This window comes from Papilio xuthus, unplaced genomic scaffold, assembly GCF_000836235.2.
Source record: "Papilio xuthus unplaced genomic scaffold, Pxut_1.1 DF826961.1, whole genome shotgun sequence".
In the NCBI taxonomy this organism is placed as follows: domain Eukaryota; kingdom Metazoa; phylum Arthropoda; class Insecta; order Lepidoptera; family Papilionidae; genus Papilio; species Papilio xuthus.
This window is the reverse complement of record NW_013531688.1, coordinates 5,865,723-5,889,251: the sequence shown is the minus strand read 5'-3', so window position 1 is coordinate 5,889,251 and position 23,529 is coordinate 5,865,723. Positions and strand designations below refer to the sequence as shown.

Genomic DNA, 23,529 nt, shown 5'->3' with positions numbered 1-23,529 from the left:
TTTATAAACAATTTTAATTTGACTAACATTGGAAAATATGAAAAAAGATATGCAGAAAAAATTACTAGTACTTACTATTATTAGGATATTTTTTCTATAATAACTTAAAAGTTAATGTTATATTAAAAGAAAGCTTCTTTACATTATGTTTTAAAATACTATATAATTTCATATTAAAAGTAAAAAATATGCAAAGAATAAATCATCTAATAATATCACTTTTGAAAATCGAAAATTTAAAAATAGTAAATTTACATATTAAATGCGAATTTATCAAACATTTTGTTAAGAAAATAATACTTTTAAATTATAATTTGTTAATTCTAGATTTTTCTAATCTAAAGAAATTCACTTTTAATGTTATTTTATAATTTATGGCTGAATAAGAACTTAATAGAAATTAGGTAGTAACTGAATGCAAATAAGAGTGGAATTTCAGTGCTCATAAAAATTTCTTCAAATTTTATAATAAATTTTTCGTAACAATTCAGCAAACAGTTTTAAATGCATTTTTCAAATAATTATTAAACAATCTCCCAAATACAATTTAAAATTAACACGTTCACTGCCACCGACTCGTGGTGGGAGTTTACTATAAGAAAAAAATCTTAACATTGAACGTGTTAAATTCTTTCTACATCCGAAATCATTCCAAATTTAGTAACAATATCAAATGAGTACTGTCAATCTGTCAAATTTGAAGTCAAATCGATGTATTTGTCAAAATCGTTTTACAAACACAAATAACATAAAATATCTAAATTTATATGCCAAACAATCTTTAAACATCTTTTAAGATAAGAAAGAGTTTTAACAATAAATTTGGAACTAAAATGTGACAGTTTGTTCAGACAAATGGCCACTGTTGATATAACCAATGTACTTACTGGTGTAGTGTAAGTTATCGTTTCTTGTTATTCTTGGGTTTGTTGAACTGATAGTTGACGCACTTGGGGATGTGTCTCTCGGCGGCGGCCTGGTTGAAGCGCCGGCCGCAGTGAGGACACGACACGTAGTCCGGGTTCTCAGACGGCGGGGGAGGGGGCAAGTCGCTCAGTTTACCTGAAAACAAACAAACAATTTGTCCTTAATGTTTTATTTTTATATCTAATGGATATAATCAAATACCAGTCAAACGATAAAAAAAATCAATTTTATATAGAACAATTTTCTAATAGCATTTAAAGGGTTGAAAGGCAGATTGACTCATGCGGGACATAAACGGTGTTCCTCTTTAGACGAGTAGAACTTGGAAGCGAGAAGGTTGGCAATGGGATTGGTGACCAGATTCATTTAGGATCTAGGTCTAAAAAGAAAGATATTAGAGGCTTCAGTCTGAAAGGTATGTATAGAACAGTAAGAACATGTGAACAGAGCGTGTACTGACCGCCGGCCTTGAGATGTGCCTGCACCTGCTTGGCGGCACGGATGGCCTGAATGAACTCCTCGTGCTTCTGTCGCCACGTGCTGTTCAGCTGCTTGCCCGACCCCTTGCCCCCGCCCCCGCTGCCTGCCCCGCTTCCCCCACCACTGCCCTGCGTCCCCTTGCGCAGCTTGCCGATAAAAGGTTCCGCTTCCGTACCCTGGACCAACCAGACAATAGTATGAAGGATTTTAACAATAATTTCAGTGCTTTCTTCAAAATTTAAAGCGTGTTTGTTATCGAAAACTGAGAATGTGTTGCAATTGATGATGTAATAAAATGTCAATATGATATGATCGATATAAAAATGATACGATGACGAGGAATTGTGCCATAAAATTTATGCTTGCCTTAAAATTTTCAGCTTCCGTGCCCTTTTCCATGTAGCCAATATAAGACAATTTATTAGTGTCTATACATAAATATAAAACAGTATTCATCTTCATTTGACATCATTAAGAACATAAGATAAGAAAAAGCTGTTGTTTATATATCCACAAACTTACCGCCAGCCTATGTTTGAGAACATCGAACGGCTTCCGTTTCTTGGCGTGCGCTTTCTTGCAGATGGCCTCGTGCTTCGCGAGCCGGTCACTCGCGAAACGTCGCCCGCACACCCCACACGCCTCCCCCCCACCACCACCCACGACCCCCGCACTACCCCCCGCACCCACTGACGTGCCCGACCGGGTTTTACTGCCCGGCGTCTGTCATACATATCGAATTAACTAAATATGAAATATTTTAATACGCATAACTATATTATTATTCAAAAATAGTTAATTTTTTATCAGAATTAGCAATATTATAAAAACAAATCGTAATATCAAATAATAAAAATTTAATAAAACAAGAACCTACCGAAGGTGTTTTTTTAAGTACCTGAAATATAAAAAAAAGTTTCGATTTTTACTTCATTTACATTTTAAAGTGGTGATCATATTTTTGAGCATATTTTCATATTAATGAAGTCAATTTAAGTCACAGTTAGTCCTCTTTCCCTTCCCACCCTTTTTCTTATAATGAAAGGATGGGAAGTGGACTTTCCGGATGAGAGGATGCATGGAAAGGGAAAATATTTCCTTTCTGTGCATCCTCTCCTCCGTCGATTAAAGGTAGGCAACGCATATGCAATTGCGTATGTCTATGGGCAAGGGTCACTTTGCTATTTCAGCGATTTTAGGTGGCCGCTCGCTCGTTTGCCACCTTATGATTTATATCAAAAAAAGTCACAACAATGTTTTGCAAAACAATTTAATTTCACAACAAGATTCTCGATACCTTTGTTTACTATTATGACAACACAAATACTTCACGTAAATCTAATAATTCAAATTAACAATATATAATAATACTTACAGTGCTGGAGACACGTTGTGTTGCCACTCTTGATTTATCAGGCATCTGCATAATTATTTATTTAAACAATTATTATTAAAATACAAATAATTTGATTTGTTTACTATTATGACAACATGTGTCACATTGATTTGAATTTCGCACAATTGTCATCAATACATCAAGTAGTCTTTAATTTTCAATATGCATAAAATGGAACGTATTGTAGTTGATCAAAGAGTAAGTGACAGATGTCACTGAGAAAAGTATTATATATTTTTTTCATCTTTGCCATTGAACATTAAGTGGAGGACCTCCAAATAATATATGACTTAAAGGTCTATGTTACCAGGTCATAAAATTAAAAAAAAAGTGGAGGCCGAATATTATAGAAGGTATTGGGAAAGGCCTATGTCCAGCAGTGGGCAGATAAAGACTGTTGATGATGATCAATAGGAATTGTTTTTTACTGCTAAATTAAAAAAAACACCATCATATCAACGTTTCTTAGTTCATTACTAGAAAATAGACCTTTCACAGTATACGGTCTTACGCCTTTCATCCAACGACTTGTTTCCGTACTACGTCTTCAGTCCACCCGGAGGGGTTCCCAACGCTTCTGTGGTCCTCCCCAGACTTTCCACCCGTACCTGGCGTCGCTGACTCAAAAGATGTGACCAGCCGTTTACCACTTCCGACTACTGACTTTGAGAACTAAGTCTACTCTAGTTACTTCCTAATAATACTATGATGATTATAATTAGTCATTTTACTTACGTTACTTTCGCTGGTGACTCGCTTTGTGGAGGCATTTGATAACTGCGGCCTGGACTTTGTTGGACTTGTCGGTCGTTTTTGTATTGGATTTCTACACAGGTTTATAAATAGCAATAACTTTTAAGTAATTATAACATAAATATTACTGAAAGAGTTTTGTTATATTTACCTCTGTGTGAATTTCTTAACCTGTGCTTTAGGTTCAGGCGAGCGCGGTGTTGGCGTGGGCGCCATCGCCTCTGGGAATGTCTCATCTTGCAGGAGACAATTGTTTTCAGCCTTATCCACTTCATCAACGTAAGAGTAATCACCATTCGGTTGATTCTTGAAGACAAATATTTTTATCATAGTAACATCGCGAGAAAATGTGCTTCGCTTCATCAATAATTTTGACTCATTGTTGGTTTCAAGAATAGAACAAAATTCTTATATATAAAATATAGTTACCCCTCTTATTACATTTGATAAAAGGATTTTGGTCTCAGAAACCATCTATAAGTTCGGTAATAAAATAAAACTTACCGATTGTTTAATAGAATTCAAATCTAACTCATGATTGTGATTTAGATCACCGGAGACGTTCAAGATGTTTTCTGATTTGTGTACCTGAAAAAAAAAATGGCAAAAAATACAATGAAATGGTAAAATTATTGAATTATTTACCGAATACAATGTTAATACGACGGAGACGAAGAAATTCAAGAATGTAATATTAAATTTTATAAGCAACTATAATGGAATACTTTTGGAATTAAAAACAGTTACTTAGGGACTCCCTCAAGTAACGACTGTGTGTCCGGCAATAAGTGTAGGTACTCACAATATCTTTCTTGACTATATGTGTGTTGGAAACAAGATGTGTCTTGGCGGCCTTCCTGTCGAGTGTGGTGATTGTGGTGAGAGTTGTGCGGGTGTTGGCGACGCGCGGCACTCCGTTGTGCGCGCGAGGCTTCGCCCGCTCCGTGTTATGTATGGGCTGCAGCGGGTAGCTCTTGTCTATACCTGCCTTCGTTCTGCGCTCTTCGAACATTTGCCGTACCTAGGAAGTATAATGATCTACAGCTAGTGTTTTCTTAGTTCCCAGTGAATAATTGATGTAGTTTTACACATTTTCAACACAAATGTATTAAAAAGAAATGTGCAATGAACGTGTCAGAATATCACAAAGTCACTGAATATAGATTTACTACACAAATGAACTAAGATTCTGTAAGAACCGATCTTTATTACAATTATTGTGGAAGTTCTATGGATACTTTAGCTGTCATGATTCACGTAATAGTGAAGTACTGACCTTGCCAGGCTGCACGTTATGTGTTGACTGTACATTGGGGCTGGTATGATTGTTGGGGCTGGTGGCAGGCGAGAGACGTAGCTTGTCAAGCGTGCGTGCTTGCTGCGCCTCGTATAATGACGCGATCTTCAGCTCGCGTTCCTGCAGCTGCTTCTGTTGGAATCGAGCCTGAGGACAAGATAAATCTGTTAGTGGTAATCTATGGAGAAAATTTATCTTACTTCATAAAGGAGGGTTTAATGATTTGCAACTTCACATTCTGAGGCCGTAAAAGAATCTGGAAGTCTCTTCATTAAGCTAGTTACGTGTCCTTTAAAATTGCAATTGAAAATCATAAAGCCGTTATTCCTTCCCAACAAACAATAATTGGAGCAAATACGACCTAATTAAATCATTGAGATGTTATCGATTCCAGTTTAATAAACTGTGGGTAGATCAGTTAGTCAAATTGCACAGATCAAATAGTAGTGGGCTTAGTTACCGCAGTTAACTTTCCTTATACGGCGCCCTGCTTTGTTTAGGTTATGTCCTTAGAAGCACGGATGTAGGACACTATCCGGGTAAAATTAAATATTGTGACATGTTGACATTGCTAATTTATTATTAACCAGCGATCGCCCGCGACTTCGTTAGCAAAACAATCACTTTAAGTAAATATGACCTTGCACTAAATGAATTGCTTTTAGTCTCCTAATGCCTACGCTTAGCTGGAGACAACTTAAAGATTTTTAAAGTTATTGTATCGAATCACTTCCGTCAGTGCCAGCAGTATTGAAGGCCGTCAGACATTGTCTTGCTTGTGGGCTAATATTGTAATTTACAATAAACCATTGTTATTTCATTGTCAAACTTTGTAAAAAGTAAGGAAATGTCATAGAAATAAAGTATTTATATTACGTAACAAACTATGTAAATTTTAACTTTAAACTTGCAAAAAACATTTAAGAAAATATCCAATATAAATCATCTATAGATGCAATCTTCCAAATACGTATCGATTTTGAAATCGATACTAAATCGAGTTTTAAAACATCGATTCCATTCACTTCAAGTGTCAATAAAGTGAAAGGAATATTGTGCACTGAAGTGTCATAAATATGTCGCACTGATGTGGGCGGGAGCGCTTGCCACCACTTTGGAAACTACCACATGTGGTCAACCCATTATTTTGTAGTCAATTGATGGCTTTACCACATTTTGTCGTAACTTTTAACTTTAAATGTCGTGACAACTGTACAAAATACTTTTCAAATAGGTATAAAGGGATGGCAAAATGTATTTAAATTAAGATAAAAATATAAATAATTCGTGAATATCCTGATAAGGAAATCATTTAATTTCGGTTACCTTATAAGGTTTTTAAAGAGATTTCGTGCTAAGAACGGACTGGTACTTCAAATATGGTGTTTTCTGTACAAAGTCCTACATAAGAGATTTTAATTAAAGTGAAATGCAATAAACATTTATGGTATATGTGATATGTGTCGCTCTAAATTTCTCAATTCAAGGCCGAAACTGGTCGGTGAATACCGTATCGTAACAATCATGGAATTATTAGTCTTCGTTCGTTACTAAAAAAAGGGTCAATCAAATATGGGAACTTTTGCAGACCGTCAAGATGAGAAAAGTATCTTACCTCGGCCAAGTGCTTAGGCACGACAGATACAATCTGATTCAACTCATCTTGATGGGAGAAGTTCCTGGTAAAAGAAGTGTTGGTCGTAGAAAGAAGTCCTGGTTGCGCAACATCCGAGAGTAGACAGAGGTTGCGAGTGCCGCCCAACTATTTCGCCTCGTAAGTGACAAGAAAAAATATGGAGAACTAATCGCCAACCTTCGTTAGTCGGAGAGGCATCACAAGAAAAAGACGTTCGTTACTAAATACATTTTTCTCGAATAAGTCGGTATGCAAAACCTACGTCTATAAACTCGATTAAAGATGTTTCTATCCATTTGCATATCGCGGTGTGGGCTGTGCACGTCCAAGGCGAGCCACATGTACATACATATAGATGTGAAGCTGAGAACTAGAATGCCCTTACACGGCTGCACTGACTCACCAGTCATCGACCTTACGCCTGGGAATTAAATCTAACATTTTTATTTCCTTAGTTACAATGTAAAAAGTTCTTAGTTCAGACAGCTAAAGTACACACTAAGACTAACAAAATTGTGGCGGTAAAAAAATGTCTCGTACAAGATCTAGATTTGACAAGTATCCATGTTTTCCAAAAACTAATAATCTACTGGAATCCACAATTGCTACTTGCATACTAACTGCAAGTTCAAACATGAATCTATTGCAATTAATATAAATCGTAATATTGCTTTTACATGTCGTCATCAGCTCTTACATTTTCCAATACGAGCAAACCCAAGTTAGGGATGAATAAGCCATAGTCAACTATCACCAGTGCGGGTCGGTTTATTTTCTTCTCACATATGTGTATACTTTACACGGACATATAAAACCTTATTCCATCGCTACAAGGATATCAATGAGTATCATATCTATTGCAGTAGGCGTGTTGTCAATGATTTCCTTCCTTATTCTTTTTATGGGCGACAACTAAGTTTATGTCCCACACATAATATGTACTTGACAAGATCTTAGCGTTGTGAAACAAATGTTTCATAATTTTTATTTATTATATTTAGTATATTATTTTTTATCCATATTGATGTTAATTAAATTTTTATATACAACTTCAGTAGGTGTAAGAGTCAACTGTTTAAATTTAATAATTACACGTATCCATGTATCCATTATGGATAAAAACAATAGGTAGATAATGGATATAGAGCAAATAAACTTACGTGTATGGTTGTTAATACAAAAGGTAAGAATATTAATAAGCAATATAAAGGAGTTGATTGTTTTGCGAACCTGTCCACATTATGATTCAACGAGGTCGACGCGGAGGTGTGATGTAACGAAGGTTGCCTGCCCACATGACTAAGTCGCAAACATAACAAAAGTCGCGAACGTGAATTAGTATTCACTATTAGTATACTGAAGTAAATAATAAACTAATTATTTATCATAAGAGATTTTTGTTATATGGCCAAGTGACAAAAACTTTTAAATAAAAATAATTTATTTTACAAGGATAAAATTACAAGTTAACAGCAGTACGTTGAAACAGTGAATGACCTAATATAATTTAGACATAGAGTATATATAAGGGTATTGTGTAAACAATACTCTCAAATGACTTATTGATAGAATTAGAGGAATCGTAAATAGATAATTAGGAGTTTGTTTTGACAGAGTTTGTGAGAATTGTAAACAAGTAGTTAGGAAATGGTAGTTATCGATGTTTAAACAAATACATATTAACTTATCAACGGTAAATACAATGTTTCGAAAATAGCAAAATAGTTTAAGACAAAGGGATGTTGAAATATTTATGTGCTAGGTTCTTATATATTAGTATTAGTTATCTTACATGATATTATATAACAAAATGGAGTAAATAGCAAAATGATTCGATATAAAGTTATGTAGTGCTTATGTACTAGATTCTTATATACTAGTGTTAGTACTTATATAGTCATTATATAACATTTTTAATAGAAGAAAGGGATAAACGAGCAGGGAAATGAAGGATAGAATAAATTGAATGTTGAACCGACCCCAAGGACATTTGCAACACCGGAGAAAATTAAGCATCTCCCTTGGTCTACTCTCTCATGTTAAACCACCCTAAATCGTAACGGTTCGATTTTTTATATTTGGATCTGATTTTTCATTTTTTTTAAAATAAATTGTTACCTGATGCTCAGAAAGTGTTAGCCAACCATTCCTTATGTCAATAGGATCAGCTCCCTCCAAGGATATCGAGGAAACACTGCCAGGACTCCACCGATTTTTTCGTTGCCACCAGTTCACTTGATCCATGGGTTTATTAAAGTAACGTACCTCCATTGGGTCTATTTTATTTTGACACTACTTTCAAAATACTATATTAATTTATGCATTTTTACACTGTAATAGGTAAAATTTAGGTTTAGAAAATTTCTGTTTGGTTTTAGTTTGTACTTCGACAGCTTTCGTAATGTGAATGAAAATCATTGTGTGCTTTACCCTTGGTGGTTATTTGTTTGGTTGCTGGTCGCCTAGAGACGATTGCACACGGAGGTCAATGTCACGTCAACTTGACCTCTACTAGCGAGGTAACTTGACCCGCTGATTAATACTTCCTTATTGGATTATCGTCTTATTAAGATGTACATTTAATTAACAACTTTAAGTTTATTGGATAAGGTTTAATTTACATATTTAATTATGTTTATATCAATGGTGTTTAGTTTAAAACAGTAGTCCTGTTACTCTATTGGTGATCGTTAGTGATTTATAATATATCCTTTATAAACACATTATTAATTAATAAAAGAGACGCAGCAGTGGCTGACAACTAGTCAAAGATGTTTATATAAATTAGTTTCTGTTGGATGGCAACATTTAACAGTTACTAACATCCTTGACCTGATTGTGTAGTCAGAGACCAGAGATTTCATTTGCCATGATTCTAATACAGTTGAATACTTTCCTCTTTCATACCAGATTTAAGACTAATATGAACAGTTCATCTAAGAGCATTTTTGATTAGAATTCTTAATAACATTTAAAGGAGTCTACGTGAATAATCTAAAAATACTTCATAAGCGTTAAAAGTAAAAATACCTGATACATTTTAAACGACACAAACCACACTTGAGTAACACAATGTAAACAATGTATGAGGATATATTAGTACAGGTGCTGAAAACGCATAGTGCGTGATGCGTGACCATTTTAACTGAGGGGACAAGTGACCGGATGCGGTAGGGTTCAGTATACCATCTACGGACAAGTACCAGTAATTGTAGATCTTAAGTTATCCAACTTATGATAGCTCACTGGTCGAAGGAATGAATAGTCGAATGTTTTATGTGTACTGTATATACTTTCGTGTACCTTTGGGTTTATTGACATATGTACATTTATCAGACGTTCTTACGGTGAAGGAAAATTCAAAGAAACTAGAAAGATTCAAAGAAAATAATTGTGTCAACCAAACCGCATTTGATCAGTGTCGTTCACTATGGCCTAGACAGTCCTAACTTAGGGTAAAATCCGAGCGCCTCAGAGGGGACGTATAGTGAGCTGATGATGATATAATTTCGTTTAATTATGGATTTAAGAACATTGGTGGAAGACAACGATTATCAGTGTACCATTGGGTCGATCGGTCAGTGGGCAACTCTATGTTACTACAGTAAATACTTTATTTATATTATTAATTTAGTTAGTAGTAAATAATATAAGTATATTACATTTGAATTTAAAATGTAATCATACATCCTACAGTGCAGCAGTTCAATGTTTAATATTCAAGTGTACCCGTGGGAAATTAAAGGAATAGTGCAAACCATGCTTTGTGTGCTTTGATATCGAAACGACGCGAAGCAAATTATAACGAAGTTATATAACTGGAAATCTGATTTGATATTTATAAGTAATAAAGAAGATGATTATAATATACATTGAATTTGTATACATTTAAAAAGGTAAGTTATGTTATTATGTTTCTATTATCAGGTGCGTTGAGTAACAAAATTCTAGCTCTGACAGATTCTATGGAACTTGAATTGATGTTTTCAAAGTTGTATAAACGAAATCACACGACAGTAGACTATTTGGAAGACGTATTAGAACTTCACCATGGCTTAAGATTAATGTGAAAGATCACGAAATGTGACTTTAAACTTAGCCAGTGTATCCACGTTGCTGCTTTCACTGCAGACAAGGTCAAAGTTGTCTGGACGCAATTCAATATTTGGCTTACTGTCGGCAAAGCAATTAACCCGTTTAATGTGTCTCGGTAGCGCTGACTCACAAGTCATCTTCGCTTTCTAACTTTCCACAGTTTATCAATCTTGCAAGATTATATTTAAGATGACTAAATTGCAACTCCAAAATGTCACTATCGTTTACTATCGTAAAATTATTAAACTAGATTCGTAATTTATAAATTATTACAAAAGTTATTGAATACATTGCTAATAAACTCTTTTGCAAAACATGCGGGCAGTTATGAAGTTGATATGTTTGTTGCAATCTTTGCATTTTCTTTTTTAATTCAAACAAAAATAATTATGAGTTTTTATTTCATTATTAGCGGCTCGACGGCTTCATCTCTTCGACTGTTCGATACTTGCCAAGTTTTATCGAAATCCGTTGGACAGTTTAACTTAGCTTTCTTAATTTGCCAATTGTGACCTTGCGCGCAAACCTAACAAATGGTACCAAACTTTTTCACGAATTCACTTTCCTTTACTTTGTTGGCATAAATATTTCTATAATAGTTTTTCATCGTATGTGGGTCGGGTGACGCCCCCGCGTGACTTGTATGTGACCATACATGTGTCGCCGCGCTGGCTGACTCATCGCACCGCGTAGCCTTAGATGACGTCACCACTTTCGTTTGACAATTTACTCTCATTGTATCGTTAACAAAGAAGTTCTTTGTTATAAAATTGTGTTATGATCTTCCTTATCGATATTATAATGCCGAAACATTTATAGACATATTAATTAGTAACCTATGTGTTCTTCCAGACTATGTTCTACATCTATGTCGAATTTAAGCGAGATCCTTGCAGCCCTTTGGGAGATACCTTTAAACAAACATCCATCCAAACGTTCGCATTTATAATATTAAGATACAGTTGTCGCTGTTCTTTTCCAAGATATACACAGAACAAACAGTACGTTTTTGTGCAAGTTTTTTGACAGTGGAAATCCAAAATTATTTTGATTCTTTTATCTAACTATTATGTTGTATCCTATGTTTGGAAGTACTCAAATAGCATTACCCATTACTGGAAGATTCTTGGGTTCTTTTTTTCTTACAATTATGAGGGAATTAGATCTAGATTATTTAACAGTTCACGTTAATCTTATTATATGCTTTACGTGTTGTTGACCTTTAGTCTAGGGTTGCGCAGTAATCTCAGATAATGTTTCAGGATAAGCTATTTTAACTAAGTACTATTAGTCTTCTTTGCATGTTGGTATTACTGCTTTTTCGAATTTCGATTCAAATATGTACATTTATCCGACGTTATTACGGTGAAGGAAAATATCGTGATGCAACCTGCACATATCTGAGAAGAAATTTTAAAAGATATTTGTGAAGTCAGACCGCACTGGGCCAGCGTGGTTGACTATGTCCTAGTCACCCCTAACTTAGGTAGCCTCTCAGTGGGGCCTTATAGTGAGCTGATGATGATGATGATTATGGCTAACAATATACATAAGTACAGGACTAAAATAGAAGAAAAGGGTGACAAATAAGAGTGCATACGTTATAGTATATATGAAGAAAAATAATATCAAATATAAATAGTCGTGCGAATTAAATAATAGTACGGGTGTGAATTTCAACAAAACGTTCTAGGGTTTCTATAATATTTAATATAAATATAGGTCTATAACTGGCCATATATTATGACATGTTTTAAAAAAGTTTTCTAAGCTTTGATAATATGGTATTATAGATTTTATCTAAAGATACTATTTACATAATCTACTTTAACCTACGAGAGATTTATATGTACTTAAATTTTTTATCTTCCACTCACCATACGAATATTTCTTTCTTTCTGTGAAAGAAAATAAAAAGCTTAAAAGAAAGAAAAAGTAAACAGTCGTACTTTTAGGACATGAAATTGATTCTTATAAGAGGATTTTTCTTTTGTTTACAAATAACACTCGACTACAGCGGATGTTAGCGAATTCAAAACGAAGAAATATTTAAGTTCATTGTTTGAATACTTAAAAGAGTACAAATATGTTTATTTAACTTTACAGACAGTTTTAAGCAGAAAAAAAGCTATTCGTTGCGTACATTATTTAAACAATAATAAAAAAAAATATTCGAGAGGATAAAGAAAATCCTCGACGCTATTATAAATGTAGTTATCAAAGGCAATGTAATCTTTTCATCGTTCGCCTTACGTAGATGTGTTTTATCTGTGGCGTTTTCTTTGTATAAAAACATCTCTTATCTCTTTCAATCACTTTATAAAAGTAGAGATAACAATATTTATTGACACACGTTGACGTAGATGTTAAATTCTTGCTGTCCGCAAATTCAAACTACTGATTTACGACATAAAGCAATCGTAATGTTCCTTTATTGTACATTCAAACGATGGCACAGATGTTCTCTATGTGGCAATCCGCTACTTATAAGGTAAAAAAATCTCACCATAGGAAATGACGTTACGATTAGAATCAATGTAAACACATACAATTAGAAATGATCTTTTTAAAGAAAAAAAAAACAATTATTTTCACTATAATACTGAAGGAAAACTAACCAAAATTATCATGTTACCATTTACCATTATATTACCATGTCTTTTTTTTTAATTCCGAAATTAAATTCTTCAAAAAATTAACATCAACGAGTGTGTCCTTAGGTCTAGTTCTATGTGAAATGTGATACCATTATTGGGTTACCTGTGTAATTAACACGATAGTCATAGAAATGACAGTGCTACACGCTAGTGGCATGGATTTGTAATTGCCGATCAGGCTAGCTAACTCGTAAAATTTTCCTAATCAAATGATAGATTAGATAATCTGGCACGAATTTTATTTCTATAAAATATATTAGTGAATACTTTCAAGGAGTGTCGGTGGCTCAGCGGTCAAGCACTTGACTTGCAATTTGCAAGTCCTGGGTTCGAATCCCGCCATGTACCAATGTGTTTTTCGATTTCCGATTTACATATGTACATTTATCCGACGTTCTTACGGTGGAGGAATCTTGATGCAACCTGCACACATCTGAGAAGAAATTCAAAGATATGTGTGAAGTCAACCAATCCGCACTTGGCCAGCGTGGTTGAAAATTGCCTAATCACCCTTAACTTAGGATAGGCTGCGAGCCCCTCGATGGGGACGTATAATGAGCTGATGATGATGAATACTTTCGGAACTTGCTTTTGCTTTAAGATAACTGTGTCTCTAACTGGTTTAATTGTTGCTTAGTTTATAATTTCAATAACGCCACTCACACCAGTATGATATGAACTTTGCAGCTTAATTATAAAACAAAAACATCCTGTATCTAATACATAAAAATTTATTTTATAACAGGTTTGAATTAAACTATTTATATGTTTACTTGATAATAAACAATATTATACTAGTTATTGTATTATTTTATGTTATGGTGAATCACCTTTCATTCTGCGGACGGCTTCGAAACCCTTCGCATTATAAAATTTTTGTGGACACGGCGGTTGAGCACTGAAATTGCAAACACGATGCCGACAGAAACTAATTAACTAACCAAAATACGTCAGTTCTGTACTGCTATGGTTTTGAATCTTATAACTTAGTAATAAGGTTTAATATTATAATGGAGAGTTTACCTGAGGATAATACGCTTTTTATTTATATAATAAAACTCATGTTATTTAATTAAATAGAAATATTTTGAAACATAATACTAGTAATATGTGTAAATTATTGATATTCACTACTCAAAAACGTTCAGTGGTGGTAGAGGATCAAGAATAGTAATTCGACCCTATTTGCTAATGTTGGTACCGCACTGATGCTAATAACGTATCCATTACATCTAAAGAAGAAATCCTAAAGGTTGGCACAACGATTTATAAGACAATCGTTAAGCCTTATAAAGCTGTTTGCTTAGTACCTACTTAGAATTTTAATTAGAAAGCGTTTTAGCCTTCTTACTAAAGCTCTAGCTCTCTATAAAATTTTTACTTTTAATTGCCCTCATTTAAAGGATCAAGTAAAAAAAAAGTAATGCTATTTAACAATATCATAAGGAATACAACATACTATCTATCGCCCGCGACTCCGTCTGCGCGGTATTAAAAAAAAACATAATTAGCAGCCTATGTTTTCTTCTAGACTATGTTTCATATGTATGCCAAATTATACCGAGAACCGTTAAGATGTTCTGGTGATACTTTTAAACAACCATCCATCCATCTAAACATTCGCATTTAAATATTAATAAACCAAAGACAATGTAGATCCATACATAAAACTGTAGAAAATTCATTATGAGCTACTGACTTTCATCCTATAGTGACGAGGTTATGCGTTAGTTTGTTATTACATTACTTATGCTATTATCACAAAAGTAATATATCTGTATTACGTCAAACACTTGAAGGTAAGATTCACACAAAGACTTATCTCGCATCCCGCTCGTATTTCAATACAAAAACCGGTGTAGCGCAATCTTCAGTACAAGTATTATAAATTGTTGCGCGTGCGCAACGAAAGAGCGCCTGACGGAATGTAGACTGCAGTAGGGTTGAGAATTTTATGCCCAGATGACCTTGAGACACCTAGATATATGAAAATCAAAAAGAGCTCCATTATTATTATGTTCTTTATTAAAATTTCAAATCATAAAAACTCTCTAATACTTTTTATTTTTGTTGCCTCAAGTGTGGTTACGGCGCATTTCTCAATTAGTCGAAATGGTCTGTTACTATTTGTTTAGCCGACGCACGAAGTGGCCACATCGTTCGGAACACGGTATAAATAGACCCTTTATCAATCACGCGAGTGCTTAGTAATGAGGATAATAAATATGTAATTGGAATTGGTAATAAACGTGATGGTAAACAAATGAATAATTCCGTTTCAATAGTAAATAAATCTTATTTACTTATATGTAAAGTGTACCTATGCATTTGAACACCAATTTTCTTGAATATCTTTTCTTTCAATAGCTGCATACTAAACTTTTCCATGTCTTTTAAAATAAGAGTAAATATAAAGAGCGCTGTTATTCTTTAAGTGAATTATTTTTCGGTTAACAATAAGTGAGTTCGATTCGTTCAATGTTAGTAAGTGTACATACCAGACGAGGTACATATAATGATGTTCTTATCACTAGCAAGTTAACAATGCTTCAATATGATAGTCTTAATTAGATTGGAATTGATTATTGCCTCGCTTACTAAAAATTCTCAACTAAATAAAGAAATGAATGGTGATAAGTTGAAGTTCCAAAAGGTTTTACCCTATTGCATATCAGTACATCTGTAAAATAACATACAAGAATTCAAACAGTCCTTTAATGGCAAGAATTTCAAATTACGATTGCTAATAAAAAACAACTCATATCTTACTATATGGTTTTCCTAAATTGAATAATTAACAGTTTAAGAAGCTGTATCCCGGTGGGACGCCACTACATCATTAACGATTGCCGTCTCGTCTCGTAATGACGTCGGTAAGCAATGGAATCCGAGCGGTGCATTGACGCTCGCTTGACTCATGCTCAACGCTGCCTACGTAAATCAACTCAAGCTTAGGGCTGACACGTCTTAGAGTTTGTCCTGAATTAAGATTAGCAAGGTGCTTATTCGGCCAAGTTCACGTCAAAGATATCCGTAATCTTTAACTACTCTTCTGGGTTACGAGCTTAAGTTATGGTTTTGTTTTTGGGGCTACGAGTTTGACATCGATGTATTTGGAGAATGGATCAAGAGTGGACTTATTTCTCGGTCAAGAAGGCAATGGTTGACAAATCATTTACCTTCATTTTATCGAAAGGTAGTTAAGGTTTGGTGAGTCAATTAAGGTCGTCTTTCTTAACTAGTATTCGGGTCTAAGTTTATTGCTTGGCAACCCTACTCGCGGCGCCTGCGCCAACAACATAGATACCTTTACTTACATACATATGTTGAGTTGCGTGATATTGCATTACTTTATAAGGTAACTTCGTGGCAGTCTTCGAGTAACAGTACCCTAATGTTATTGCTGCAAAATTAGATGCGCAAAAAAAGTTTATAGTGCATATGAAAATCTTATGCACTAATATGAGAAATGATCCAAAAGAGACGAAGGTATAAAAATTGTGTAATTTACCACCCAAGTTCATAAAAGAAGACGCGTGGGTGACCCAGATTTTGCAAGATTACAAAACTGGCATAACTTGATTTCTGCAAAATGCCCGCCCACAATATGACATTATCGACATGATAATTTTATGAGACCTTAATTTTTGGTAAGGGGAACATTAAAAATCGCTCGTTAACCCACGTGGTGTGCTGACCCGATGATTTATCGCAGACGTGAGCTGAAGAACAAATAAACATATTATAAATTTTCCTTTGACGTTCAAACATCTGTGGCCAATGGCAACTCCTATTTGGAATAGTTTACTGCTTAACGAGACAATGGACTCCTAAGACATGAAGTTATATCATCTGATTTATGGCAATGGCTGACTTTACCTTATTATCTTGAAATTTTCTATAAAAAAGTTATAAAATAAAGTTCTAGAATGAAGACTTACTAAAAAGGCGACATTAAAAACTATCACCATTATTAAAGGAAAGTATTGAAAACTTGTCATCTTAAGACTAACGAGTAATAACCTTGATACAGTCCTCGAAGATGACATAAAATACAACAAAACTAAAGCAGATATAAATGCAAGGAGCATACTTCATGAGTAATGTGAAAGGGGTGTAGGGGGTGAGTTTTGAAGTGAGATTGAATTGAGATTGGCGCAGTGCGGATCGGACGCAGCCGCCGCAGCCACTGCACCAATCGCAATGAATAAATCAAATAGTTGAATCCATCAGCAAACCGCGACTTGCGCTCTGTAATTTATTACTCTGTGACTCTCTGTATTGCCGTGAGTTTTCATTACATGCATGTACAGTAAGCTGCATTATTATATATATAACTATTAAAAAAATTTATAAACTTTCAGAGCTATCGGTTTCAAAAATACTTTTGCACGTATTCGTTAAAAACTTCTAGTCGGAAGAATAAGTGAATACGAATTCTTAAAACTAAAACCGTATATAAATAACTAAAGCTTTTAACTATATTCATATTGATGCTGCTGACTGTACCATAATCATAACAAACATATCGTCTTTCCTTTCATTTTCATTGAAAAACCCATAGATAGTAAATGTCTATGTAGAGCTATTAAGGAACGAATAACTTTTCAGGCTATATGAGGATGGATGTGACAATATTTAGATGAAAATAAGTATTACGGCAATTGAAAACTACATAAATAAGTACGTATGTGTTAGTGTCAGGTGGGACGGGTCGCAGGCCGCTGTCGCGAGTCGCTATCGATCGCGCCGCCACGATAACGGTTTGGGATAATCGTTGTCTCTATGTAGGTCGATGCCAGTCACAAACTATACCTATTATATTGCAAACTCTGAGTAAAAAGTTTTGGATGACAGACTAGAGAAACAATTATTAATCGTACTGTATATCATAAATCTGTAGTTTATTATATAGATAGTAGAGAGCAAAGATTTCATCAATTTTTATTAATAACTTTGGCGAAAGCGACCATTTACTAAATAATTACGTCTTCACTAAGTATCCTTGCTTATGAGACGATAGGTAAAATTAAACTGTTATTTGCCAGAAAAGAAATATTTGAGTCTAACTTTTGAATCGGATTTGTATAATCTGTGAAAGTTTATTATAAAGCATTTTCTCATCGTATTCGGCAGTTCTCATCGCAATATATCCTTTACGTTTACATCCCGTGTGACGCGGCGTGTGCGAAACTCAGTGAAAGTGTACGTAATGTATGCCAGAGTTACCTGTATTTTATAACTACCATCATGCCCCTCGCATGATATAACCGGCTACTGTATCTATACATATTAATAAAGTTGGAGTGTCTGTATGTATAATGTGTAATACAGAGAAATAATCTCATTTCGTACACATGATGTATTTACGTACCTGATAATGAAAAACACTTTTTTTAATTAATATATGGCCGCCTATCTTCAGCTTAATCTCCAGAACGGCTGGACCGATTTTGACGGGCCTTGGAAGGGAAGGTAGCTGGTGCACGCGGGCATATTAAAGATTATTATTTTTTAATTCTGCAATAACGAAGTTGCGGGCCACCACTAGTATAGAATATAAAAAAAAATCACTGCTAGTAGTCAGTAACGTCTTAAGGCGATCAGGGCAATAAACAATAAGTAAATTATTATAATTAATTTCTCAAATGTGTAAAGAAGATCATAAATCACATCCAATTGAAAAAAAAAACTTTTTTTGATAAAAAAAATCATGACATTGTTATTTACGTAAGCTGTTTAAGTAGCTTTGTATCTTACATAACAGTAAATTTTGTACAATCACTACGTAACTTTTTATTTATTTTAGACGAGTGAAAGAAAACGTGAAAGTAATTACAAAGCGAAGCAGTTTTGTGAGTTATGACTCAATCTTGCAACTGGTTTTCTTTGATCTTACAATATTCAATTTATTTAACAAATACTGTTTGTTATGTTAATTTACTCTCTATTTATTTTTTTATTGCTGAAAATTGGTGAGGAGATAGCTTAGAGCCAGGAGACGGACATAGGATACTATTTAATCTTTTTTTTCGAATTCATGCCTTGAAGAGTTGCTTTTTATTTAACTTACTAATATGAACAATGCGAATGTTTAGATGGATGTGATGTGGATGGGTGGGCTACACTAAGCTTTTTTATATAATATATTCACGCGGACGGAGTCGCGGGCGACAACTAGTATGTTATAAAAAGTGTGTCATTAATTAAAGGTGCGGAAGGTTTAGTGGATATTCGACCTGAATAGTTTTAATAAATATTTTTTAAAATTTTGAAATGTGTATTATTATGTAATAAACTCCAATAAGCATTGGGACATTGTAAGGAAATGTATAATTCATATCCTTTGGACAAAACGACCACAACTGCATACATCGTGAGAAATATAACACGTGTTGGAAGATTGTCAGATGAAAATTTCACATAGTTATATTTTTTTATCTTTTTGTTTAAAACATCCTATATCACAATCACGATTAAAAAGAACATAGGAATTACCTACAAGTCGTGGACTTCCACTGTCGAGTTACTACTGTTTTGTGTCAAATGTCTATAAAAGGTTTTCGGTAGTGGAAACGTGCGTTTATTAATATTAAAATCTGTAGTGTACTTTATCGCTTTGAACAAATACAATATAAAATAATTAAAATTTTAGTTTCACTAACCGAGAATGGTATTGCAGAAGCAAAAAGATCGCAAAAGTAACATTTCAGTTTAGTTCCATTGACTGAGCGTAATAACGGTCAAGATAGGGTCAAGGTTCAAGCATCGTTGAACAAACTACCAATATCTATCTCCCTTTCTCACTAACTTAATACAAGTGTACGAATGGGATAGATAAGATATGAAACTGCGCCAACGCCGACGACATAACGTTTGGCGCGTTCGAAAAACGGCCGTTGGTGAATCATGATGCGAATTATTCAAATAAGGAATGTTAATTGTTACGCCAAATTGAACTTTAACATCGTGTCTTAAGTACTATTTTTCGTCTATTAATGTCTCTCCTTTTTATTTTGTTTACATTTAACGATATTTGTTTTGGAAATAACTGTTGATTTTAATATGTTTAACATTTTAGTAGTGCAGTTATTTGCAATCGTAATAGCAAATGGGATCATCAAAGGCATAAACAATGATCAAGTTTTTTTGGTTATGATATAATTTTTTTTGTTGTGACAGAAATATTAAGTTAGCCCTTTTATGTAGTCTTTTAAACATGAGAAGAACTTGGTAAAGCGAAATACCTTAGGGAACCTGTTTGCCGGCCAGCATTGGGGCATTTACCTCTTATGAAGACTGATAAAATGCACTAAGATTATAGCACTTAAAAAAACTATATATTTATTTTTGTGAATTTAATAAAATTCACATTACTTTCGTTTTATATCCAGTCAATCTTATGTGACGTTTGTTAATACTTTCTTTTTGAGTACTGATTTCCCATTTCCTCGATAACCATTAAACACTGATAAAGATTTGCAGTAATAGATAACTAAATCAGGCACAATGTACATCTAAAAAAAGTCCACATCAAAAAATCTCAACACAAACTTCTGTATATCAAACAAAAATGCGTTTCAGGAACAGGCTTTATGCAAATATTCGCAGGTTCGTTAGCGAGAAATAAAAATAAAAAAGCTGAGCGTGTTTCCGCCAGACTAGACAGACGGATGGTTTTAATGAGGGAGGGTGCAGCGAAACATGGAAAAAATGTCAATAAAAGGTACTGAAAATGAAGTTATGGCATTTGTAAAGCAGCTTTTTTGTGCAAAACTACGTAAATCCAAACAGTTTATTTACGTTTGTTAATAGTCGAGTAACACATTTTTTTGTTTATTTTATAGATATATTAAAATTTAAATGATATATTTTTATACACGTATGAACGTGGAAGGGGCGATGAAGGTGTGCCTGGACTGCACCCATTAGAAATCCCTCTATGACTTCTACCTACTTCTGGGTCACGGATGTTTTTCGATTGTTGGTGTTTTTATTATGTAATAATGAACGACACATAATGTTGATCTTTTTCTTTTTATATCCATAATAGTGCCCATACAAAACTAGTTGCCATAGTAACATTATTTGTTATGACAATACCTAATTTTTGGACCATACTAACAATTATTGAAAACGTAGGATAAAGTTATAAAAATGTATTAGCAAAGAATAATAAAAAACCGAGCGAAGCTGCAGTGGCAACTCTCGCCCGTTACGCAGAGTGGTGGGCAGAACCTAGGGCTTCCATTTGGCAAGGTCTGAACACACATCTCTCGCTTCTTCCACGTTTATACGATGAAAGCTATTAGGTAGATAGGTAAATATCATCTGAATGTTATTAAATATTAGGTTTAATATTCTATAGAAAAAAACAATATGTAGTCTGCCTGCCAACCCAAATGTACCTAGGATAATTATTAAATATGTACAATAAAATTAAATACCAACCTGCATTTGAAGAAGTCTAGATCCACCACCTTTCTCCATTTTCTTATCACAAATTTGGACACAACTGGAAGATGGAAGTCTATCACGAATTTGAAATAAACAGTGTTTATCGAAAAATGTACACACGAATTAAAATTTGCAATAAAATATTATAAAATACAAACACAACAATCACAAAATTTGACACAACAAATGACAAAATGCCTAAATTTCTTTCCCGCGTTTTAAATCGAACATGGAATGGGTACAGATAAGTAAAGCACGCTTTTTAAATTATTACTTATCGTCGTAACGATAAAACGAGGCAACGGTCGCCGCGCGACTCAGCCAGCTGTTATGACTAACGCAGGACATGCGGCCGCGAGATGGCGTGGCGTGGCGGGGAGCGCAACCGGCATACTCTGCCCTGAGCTGAGTAATCAACAGACTGCACTGAATTATATCTAAATCTACGGGCGCCTCCATTCCTTAGTATTTTTGTAATTATTTTAGTCAAATAAAACTGTTTATGTAATATAACTATATATAGGCATTGCAGATTATTTACGAGCCCGCAGCCGAATGCAACTAAGCCGGCGTAAGTTTACTGCAAATTTTATCGGTCGTTAACCTATTCTATAAGTCTGTAAATTATATTGTTATCACTTAGTTAGGTACATTGCTTCACTTTATTAACATGTATAATGTTGGTAAATCTTAATGCCTCATTTTTCGGATTTTTGGATCGGTGTTTAACTTAAAATAATCACTAAAAAGTTGTCTTAGTTGTCTGTCAGTTGAAAAGATGAAAGATAGTGTAAATTTCTTCATTCTTATATTTTCCTTACGGCCTAAGTCCTAACCATGGAAGCATATCTTTTTCAAGGACTGTTACACCACATTTGTGCTTTTTCACGGTCATGACAAATTTACTTTGACGTAGATTTATTTAAAAGCGACATCGAGAGGAAGGTTTTAAAGCAATAATAAGCGAATTACTTATTACGTCTCAAAGCTTATTTAGTTTTAAAGCTGCGCAATAGATGGCGCTGGTGGCAAGTTTTAAATTTTATTTAACTCGTCGAAACCTTTCTTCTTTGTCTGCTTCCTACTAATTTATAAAAGTCGCTCTTTAATCAAAATAAAACAAAATAATAACCCAAAGGCATTTATTTTACAAAAGTTACATACAAACACTCATAATTCTCTGTTGCCAGTGACATACGCATTCGTGACGTCACTACTACGTCCATGGCTACACATCTTATTTGTCAATTTCACTCCAAATTTTCACACACTGCGACTTTACAAATTAAGGCTTGGCTTATACAGACGTATTATATCACCTATTGTTTACTTTGACAGTATTCAAGGCCGTATTAAAGTATTGGGTACAAAGGTAACTCAGGCGCCCAAAATATGTACGCCCATTGGCTAGCGCTCCCAGAGCCGGCAACTGCGCGCCTTGCTCCGGGGTAGGCGGTGGCTGTTTCTACATGAAAATTTGGCACACTCGAGAATATGTAAAGTAACTAAAAACATAATTAAAATAGCATTTTGACACACAGATACAGACACTATGATAAACACTTTTTTTTTCTAGAATTATGGACTAAAATACATAAGATTATCCATTAAAACTATATGAATATAGAGGAAAGTTAAATTAATTGTTTCTACGACAATTTTTTTTTTTTTATTTTATGACCTGGTAACATAGACCTTTAGGTCATTTTCTACGACAAAAATATTGACACGGCAAAGAGGAAAAAATGGCAGTGATCGTTCTAAAAACTTTTGTCATAGACAAAAAATTGTTTTTCTAAATAATCTTTTCATTGGCGAACGTCTAACATAT

General features: G+C 34.2%; 1 protein-coding gene across 2 annotated transcripts; it reads right to left on the bottom strand.

The window, feature by feature from the left end:
* Nucleotides 1-271: 271 nt before the first annotated feature.
* LOC106120379 (zinc finger C2HC domain-containing protein 1C) lies at nt 272-22,023 on the bottom strand. Of its 2 annotated transcripts, XM_013315713.1 has the most exons (12): nt 21,693-22,023; nt 12,462-12,482; nt 4,833-5,000; nt 4,359-4,577; nt 4,061-4,144; nt 3,708-3,862; nt 3,539-3,629; nt 2,783-2,827; nt 2,285-2,305; nt 1,930-2,130; nt 1,388-1,583; nt 272-1,062 (listed from the first exon to the last, which is right to left on the bottom strand). In XM_013315713.1, exons 1-12 carry the CDS (start codon nt 21,729-21,731, stop codon nt 902-904), a joined length of 1,401 nt encoding a protein of 466 aa, XP_013171167.1. In that variant the 5' UTR covers nt 21,732-22,023; the 3' UTR covers nt 272-901. The 2 variants fall into 2 exon arrangements, with proteins under 2 accessions (XP_013171167.1, XP_013171168.1); XM_013315714.1 differs by lacking the exon at nt 12,462-12,482.
* Nucleotides 22,024-23,529: the final 1,506 nt, after the last annotated feature.

What these genes read in the sequence shown, in the direction of transcription:
- LOC106120379 (XM_013315713.1), bottom strand. Translation starts at nt 21,731, where the DNA reads ATGGAGAAAGGTGGTGGATCTAGACTTCTTCAAATGCAG. An exon ending in TGAATTCTATTAAACAATCG is followed by an intron (nt 3,863 to 4,060) that starts GTAAGTTTTATT and finishes TTTGTCTTCAAG; the next exon opens with AATCAACCGAATGGTGATTA. An exon ending in CACAACGTGTCTCCAGCACT is followed by an intron (nt 2,306 to 2,782) that starts GTAAGTATTATT and finishes TTTATATTTCAG; the next exon opens with GTACTTAAAAAAACACCTTC.